The 8,004-nt window shown below is 35.4% G+C and overlaps 1 protein-coding gene across 4 annotated transcripts in view; it reads left to right on the forward strand.

Annotated features, from left to right (window-relative positions):
• The window catches only part of CAMSAP2 (calmodulin regulated spectrin associated protein family member 2), a 77,871-nt gene extending 72,397 nt beyond the window's left edge, over nucleotides 1-5,474 (forward strand). For all 4 annotated transcript variants that reach the window (XM_071565273.1, XM_071565274.1, XM_071565275.1 and 1 more), the window contains 2 exons: nucleotides 675-793; nucleotides 2,247-5,474. In XM_071565273.1, coding sequence (XP_071421374.1) covers nucleotides 675-793; nucleotides 2,247-2,552 — 425 coding nt within the window. In that variant the 3' untranslated portion in view covers nucleotides 2,553-5,474. The remainder of the gene's footprint in view (nucleotides 1-674; nucleotides 794-2,246) is intronic.
• Nucleotides 5,475-8,004: the final 2,530 nt, after the last annotated feature.

Here is an 8,004-nt window from a genome sequence, read left to right on the forward strand (position 1 = left end):
CCCAAAGCGTAGACAAACTGAGATTTAAACTTAAGTTTGATTGGTAATTGCTTGTATACTCGTTTGCTTTCCAAGGCTTGGTACTGGTATGTTGGGTTTTTTTCAAATGGTCTTAATAGGAGTACATGTGTATTTCAGAAACTAAAACAGATTTGTCCTTCAACCAGATGAATCAAGTCTTTTTACAAACAGAATAACCTGACAAGAATCAGGCCAGAGCTTTTATCCTTGGTTTTGGGTGAAACATTCCTAGAATTCCAAAGTAGAAAGGCAGTGGTTACTCTAAGCGTTGCACCTCTCGCCCTTGAAATCATAGGTGTAGATAAAGGAAAAGAAAGACTTTGTTCACTCCTGGACAACTGAAATTTTAGTTAGAAAAAGTAAAATGTTTTATTGTTCATAACAGTCCTCTGAGAGAAAACAGATTTACCATAGCTGCCAATAATAATGATTTAATAATGAAGCCACATTTGGAAGTAAATTCAGTGACAGCTGAAAGAATGACATTTTACTTGTTTGTGAAATTTGTGGTCTCTAGCCTAATTCTGTATTATTCATGGATTTGTGGTTTTATGCATGCAGAAAGTCCATGCCAAAAGTGCTTCACAGCATTTAAAGTAACTCTTTGTTTGCTTATTTATTAACTTAGCTGATTTGTCATTCCTTTTCCATAGGACCAAAGCTCTTCAAAGAACCCAGTGCTAAATCCAATAAGTACATAATTCAGAATGCACTGGCACATTGCTGCCTGGCTGGAAAAGTAAATGAAGGTCAAAAGAAAAAGATACTGGAGGTAAGGGAATTTTTCAGCATAAACATCTAAGTCAAGCCACAGTCAGGCGTTATGGAGATGCTTAAGTGTAAATGCAAATATTGAAAGGAGCCTTCTGAGGTTATGGCAGCTCTTAGTGAAGGGATGGAGTAACTTCTGTGTCTTTTGCTTCCTGTGTAGGCAGAAATGTTCTCCAGGGCCTTAGAAACAGTAGCTGTCATGTTGTACATGCAGCACAGGAAGCTAGTTAATTAATAGTTACTGCTTGTTTTATGTGGGAAATTCAATATGTAGGCTTTCATAATTTGCTCACAAAGTTGTTTTCCCTCATACATACAGAGCCTCAGATCTGGAACTTTAGAACTAAAGCACAGCAGTCTCATGAGCAGAAAATACTGAAATACATCCCTTCTAGGCTCTTCTCCAGTTTCTAAGCAGTAGAGCAAATTCAGAAAGATCCTTCCAGTCTTTTCTTCTAGGCTGGTATAAACCTTTATGAAGATGCACAAATATTATAAGGGTGAGAACTCACAGGCCAATGTGTTTCCATGCCAAAGGAATAACACAGAGTCTGGGCCTTGAGAGTAACGGGACTGATCCTTTTACTAGTTGTGACAGATATGACAGATTAAATAGATCAAACAACACGATACTGAGAATACAGGTTTAATTTCTTTTCCGAAATAAATTTTATTGCAGTATTTCTTGCCCTTTCTTCTCTGTAATTCCTCTGCATTCATGTCTAAATGCTGCTTTCTCTGTCTTTCATCTACTTTTTGGAAATATCAAGTGAGAAATCAGGACAGCCTCTTTTAGTTCAAGTAATTGGGAGCAAAATGACCCCCAGAAATCCCAGGAAAGAAGAGCTGCAAAAGTGTCAGTCCTGCTTCCCTGTAGGGTGAAGCAAACAGCACCTGATAGCACTGTACGCGTTCAGGGCACGTGTCTCATAGAAGTTGTGTTAGGTAGAACAGGAATCTGAAGATTTCAGCTAATGAAGAACATTGGTTTAATATATTCCAACTGACTTTATGGTTTGACCAAAGTTGAACGGATTTAGGGATGACTGAAAGCCCGTTTTAGCACTGGAGGATCCTTCAGGCATATTGAGACCATCTAAAATTTCCTGTTCCCCAGCTTGTAACTATTAGATCAGCTTGATGAAATGGATGAGGAAAAGAATTTTTATTTAGTCTCAAAAAAAAATGTTAGGACATCTGTGCTTGAGGTTCAACTAAAGTATAGCTGAAATTGTGTAAATAAAGTAGGCTTTGCTTGAGAAAGATACCTGTCTTACCAAAATTCATATAGGTGAAGCTTAGCAAATTCTAATGATTGAAAATAAGGTCTTCTAGTGGACAGTTAAATACAAGCTTTAGCTCTGGTAGAAAACAAATTCAAAATGACAATCGAATGTTTTCTAAATACAATGCAAAACTCATATTCTGAATCTCTTTCTTTCTTTCTTTTAAAGGAAATGGAAAAATCAGATGCCAATAATTTCTTGATCTTGTTCCGGGATTCAGGCTGCCAGTTCCGATCTCTGTACACGTACTGCCCTGATACTGAAGAAATCAATAAATTAACGGGAATAGGTCCCAAATCTATCACAAAGAAAATGATAGAGGGACTGTATAAATACAACTCTGACAGGAAGCAATTTAGCCACATACCTGCCAAAACTTTGTCTGCCAGTGTTGATGCAATTACCATTCACAGCCATTTGTGGCAAACCAAGAGACCAGTAACTCCTAAGAAACTTTTACCCACGAAGGCATAGTACATGGGAAAAAATTTGCTTGAGACAATTATGGTAAACTTGCACTTCATCTTTACTGCCTATAGGAAATAGATTTCTAGTTGCCAACAAGACTCTTAGAACTTAAAACTGGACACCAAGTTCTATTATCATGTCCAACTGGAATGTAAACACAGTGTTTAGGAGTGCAGAAGATTATCACTTAGGTGAATAATTATGAGTGATTACGGAAATGTTTGACTTGTGTGGAGATTTGTATGTGCTAATACAACATATAGAGTATATTTGCTCTGTATTTTGATTAGATACACTGAAGCACTGAATGTTCCTCTAGTGACTCAAAATACATTTTTTACATGTTGCCTTATATGTTTGTATTTGTGCTTGTCTTGAGATATTTTTCTTTCACTAAAGAATACTTAATAGTCTCAATACCATCAAACTTTGCATACTGACTTAAAGACTAACTGGTAAGTTGTATGTCACTGAATAACAGCTGGATGGGTCTCTTCTGCAAGATCCTTACTGTTTGCTGTAACAAAATCAAGATTCATTCCCGTCTGTATTTATAAGTTCTTTTTTAATTAAATAATGTTGATTTGCTTATAAACTAAACAGTAAAGGAAACCCTTTGAACTGCTTGAAGCTTCCTTCCAATTAATTATTTAACAACTCAGGGTATAGTTAGGTGATGCAATTATTCCTGTTTCAGTAAGTTGCCATCTGAGATGTAGTGACTGACCATGCATGTTCATAATACATTAAAATGTGCAGTAAAAAGATTTGGTAAATCTCTAAAACAGTTGAGTAAGTTTGCATTCATTGCTTTGCACTGCTCAGCTGAAGAGGGAGCACACGGTCAGGTCCTGCTGCTGCAAGGAAGGAATAGGAACTCGTGATACAGTCCCAACTAGACCCCTAATGTTTGCCTGACAGGACACTAAATATTCAGAAGAATCACAGAATGCACTAAGTCACAGACCTTTCAGAAGTTGTGTAACTAATTCCCATTGCTTTTATGATCCAGACTACTTCCTGCCTTCAGATCTGCCACCTCAGACTTAATTCAATTTTCTCGGGAATAGACATCTGATAAGAAGAATTGTTTTCTTGACACTAACAGGTGATGTCTTGTGACAGAGCAATTTTTGAGAACATATGGCCAAAAAGCCTAAATGACATTTCAGTAAATTTATAACATGACCATTTGCAAAACCAAACTCTAGGCATGTTTCAGTATTATTTATAAAGGGCTGCATTTTATTTCAAAACAGTGTTTGATTATTTTATAAATCACTGTTCTGTTTCAGTGTTTGTTTCTCTTATAATTTGCTTTTAACATGGCACTGTTCTGAAAAAAAAAAAAAGAAAATACAAACTTGAAGCCTCCCCTGAATCTGTGGCTATTTTGGTAACAACCTACACCGGAGAATTTGTTATGGGGGGGAATCTCATTCTCAGGAAAAGACTTGAATGATTTGTGATTCTGTTCTGTTTCAGTGTTGTGACAACTCATTAACATAAGACAGTATTGTGCTGTGAGTATGTAGTCCATTCAGTTTCATGGGGAGACTAAAGCTATGTTCATATTTCTCTCATTAAACTGCTTTGAGAGAAACTGCCTCACTACAATGATGTACTCATCTACTTAGAGAAAAGATGCACAGGAATGAGATGTCATTAAGCAGTTTAGAACAGTACTTTTTTAAATTATAAGGCCTTAGGCATCAGTGCATCTGGATTATAAACATTTTCTCAAAAATGCTGTCAGTTTTACTGTAATTTATGTTCTTATATTTATGTATATTTGTTAAAACTGTAAAAAAAGAAAAAACACTTTAAAAGACATGTTTAATATGTATGTGGCTCAAAACTATTTGTGGTTAGCTGATTCCTACTGTTTGCATGTACATCACCAGGATATGTAACTCTTATATTTCAAGTGTATACATATTGTGTATATAGGATATAAATAATATTAAAAGGGGGGAAAGAGGGTTTGCACATTCTGCCTGTTAGACAGTTCCTACAAATACCATTGTGGGAACATCTTGAATAACAATATGAAACTCTGTATAATATACAGTGATTCAAGAAACCAGGAGGTTGGAATTAACTGACACACATATGGTGAATAAAGAAGTTTTATCATGGGAGGCTTTTTATTTCTAAAGTCTGTACTATGATTTAACTGAAGATTTGCAACACTATAAAGACACATGCATCAATCTAATCAAAGTGAGCTTAAATACATGACAGGAATTCTTTGAGTAATTTAAAATATATCTGAATGTATTATGAAATTTACATTTGTCAACAGGTTAAAGATTTGTGCAATGTCTAAAAGTAGAATGTGAATAATGCAGTTGAAATTTTCATTGCTCGCAGTACAAGGTTTTACTTAACACAGGAAAAGTAAAGCTAGAAACGCTTTTCCTTTTTAAGCCTGCAGATTTTCTAATTACAGTGGATCTTTGGTTGGGATCATGTTTAAAAAAAGAAAAAAAAAAGGAAAAAAAAAGGAAGCTTTCCATAAAGGCCAGTATTTATCACTGACCTTTTCAGAACACACTGGTGCTTTCATCAGGGGTATTATTATTGTTGCTATGACTGAATTGCCAAACTCTTGTCTTAGTTTTTGGAGCAAAATTTCATAATCTAACAGTCATAATAGCTACTGAATTCTTTTATTCTTTTTTTTATGTTAGTATGACTGTTAGTTTTTATTATTTGGCTGTTTAAAGCCAAATTCAGCTATTTAATTATGATTTAATGGGCACTGTTGAAAAATGTACAGTGTATTGTGTGCTTACTTGTCCACTTCTATGGAGCATAGCTTCCATATTTTTTCAAATGCTGTGCTGTAAAATATTGTCATTGCTACTTACGTGGTACAGTGTAGTTTTTTCCTTTCATTTAAATAAAAGCATGGCACCAAAAGAACTTTTTTTTGTTTTCTTGCTTATCTCTAAATATAAACTAAATTTATCAAAAGTTCACATTAATGCTTACATCTTGTTTCTTTTCATATTTCAGCAATGTGGAAATTTTAGGAAATATGAACCATTATAATTTCTTTTGTTTCCCATCATTTGTCTTACTTCCATGTGTAATCCAGCTTTCTTATGTTGCCAGAGGAAGGCTATTGGAGAATAAAGCTTCACATTTCATTCTTGAGGACAAGGTGTTACCCTGTTCTCTTCAGAAGTGAGTTTCACAATTTCAAAGAATGCAGGACATCTGATACTAGGGCTTTTAATGCTGAATTGAAAACTACTCTGGATGAAAATGAATAGCGTTGCCTCCTTCCCCCCAAAACTGGTTATTTTTCAGCCAGCTCTGTCAGTTTTCTGCGCAGCATCACAAACAGGCTGACACAAGCAAGGAATTATGTTGGAACACAAACACCCAGTTGCACCCAGTAAAGCTATTTTTTCAGTGGCGAGCCCAGCTCAAAGTTTTCATGTGAAAACAGCCTTTGTACAGACTGCTTTTAGAACACACTTTGTTTTTTCTATCCTTTGACAAGTAAAACTGTCCCTGAGAAACTTCAGCTCACGCCCTGGTTAATTTGACAAATTATGACTGTACTGTCTGTCTGAATTTGTACAGAATTTCTGAATCTAAACTTGTACTGCTGTGGGATCCAGTGCAGAGTTACACTTGGAACCAAAGGTTTTGAATCAGTCACCACACAAATGTGATTCAAAAAAATAGCTTTGTTTCTCAAATTCAGCTGTACTGATCAGCAAGATGTCAGATGTCTTTTTTCTAACAGCTTGATTAAAAAGACACAGCTTTATAAGGGCTAACCCTTTAACTATTTAGATCTTTTCAAATGGCAAATTAGCATTTCTTAGCTGCATTGTTACTAATTTAATGAGCTGAATGAGCAGCTTGCAGAATTGTGGCTATAAAGATGTATCTTGACAGCCACAGCCCTTTTCAGCTGCTTTGATGTTTTCTAGTTAAAAAAAAAAAAGATAAAAATTAAAAGAAAAAACCCACCACAAATATTGTTATTCCAGGTATAAATGTGGGGTTTTTTGGGGGAGGGAAATATCTTTAACATGCACAGTATTTTTGTTCATTTATAGGCCATCTGTTTTCAAAAGCAATTTGTTCCATTTAGGGAAAAAATATATGAGTATGAAATGTGTTTGTGTATGCATACATACAAATGCACATATACCTTCAGACTTGCTTACATACAGAATAAAAAGAATATTTAGACAACCTCAGCAAAGAGTCAAACATGGTAGGGAAGTTACTCCAGTTTATTTCCTCCTAGCAAGAAAGAGAAGCAGCTACATTGTTTCTCACTCAGAATTACTAGTCCTCCTAAAAGGCAGAGAAGGAAAACACAACAGACACATTTCAGAGCTCAGTACAAACTCTGGGAGATGGAGTGCTTAACACTGACTTTTAATCAAATTTCTGAATTTAACGATAATGTTGATGAACACTGGAAGGAACTGCCTCTGATGAGAACTAGTAACAACTAGGATTCAAGAAAGGACAGAAAACAGTACAAACAAGTTGAGCATTCACTGAAAAACGTTATTTATAACTTTCTTCAGACTCTTATTCAACATTACAAACAACTGGATGTATAAAATGCTTATGAGTCAATATTTCATTATCCATTGACAGATTTATTTAAGCAAGATACTGAAAGAATTTTTCTTCACATAAGTTGTGTTTAAGTCTGCAGTTAATGCTATGTGAACTTTATGGAGACACACTAAGTAATACCTATATGCACTTTTATGTCACTGTTAATCTGTTAATGGAGCTTTACAGAAAGACTTAAAAGCTAATATGAAGCTTTTCATCACAGCAACTCTGTCTTATCCTTTCTTCATCATCGCTGATCTAAATGTCTGCAGTACAAGACCTGGCAAGGCCCCACAAGCCTGCAATTATTTAAATTACTGGAAGCCAGATTATACTTTGGCTCAGAATTTTCTTGTTTAAGCTACCCGAAACTGGAGCTATGATGCTGACATAAAGAAGTCTATAGATTATGCAAGAATGTTGCTGAATTGTCACCCCAAAGTTCTGGAAATCCTTTCTTGAAATGAGTAAAAACTGTTTCCAGAATAAAGTTTGAAAGAGAATTTTTTCCAAGTTTTTACAAGAACATGTCAATATAATATAAAATGTAAATGGTTGAATAGGGCTCTGTTACAAGTACTGAAATTCAGGGGATTGGCCTATTTTTAGGGTGACAAGACAAAGGTGCTTTGCACAAACTACTGGACTCAATTGGCAGATTTGTGCAAGGTTGACATTGGGGAATAAGTCTAAGAATGGATTCAATCCCCTATGTGGGCCATTGACTTTAGAGTTCGACTCAATGATCCTTGTGGGTCCCTTCCAATTCTGTGATTCTGTGAATGTATCCAGCCTTGCTGACATTGTCTGCAGTCACCTGCAACATCTGTAAAACAGTCACAATTACTATTTTCTT

This window comes from Pithys albifrons, chromosome 10 (assembly GCF_047495875.1).
Source record: "Pithys albifrons albifrons isolate INPA30051 chromosome 10, PitAlb_v1, whole genome shotgun sequence".
In the NCBI taxonomy this organism is placed as follows: domain Eukaryota; kingdom Metazoa; phylum Chordata; class Aves; order Passeriformes; family Thamnophilidae; genus Pithys; species Pithys albifrons.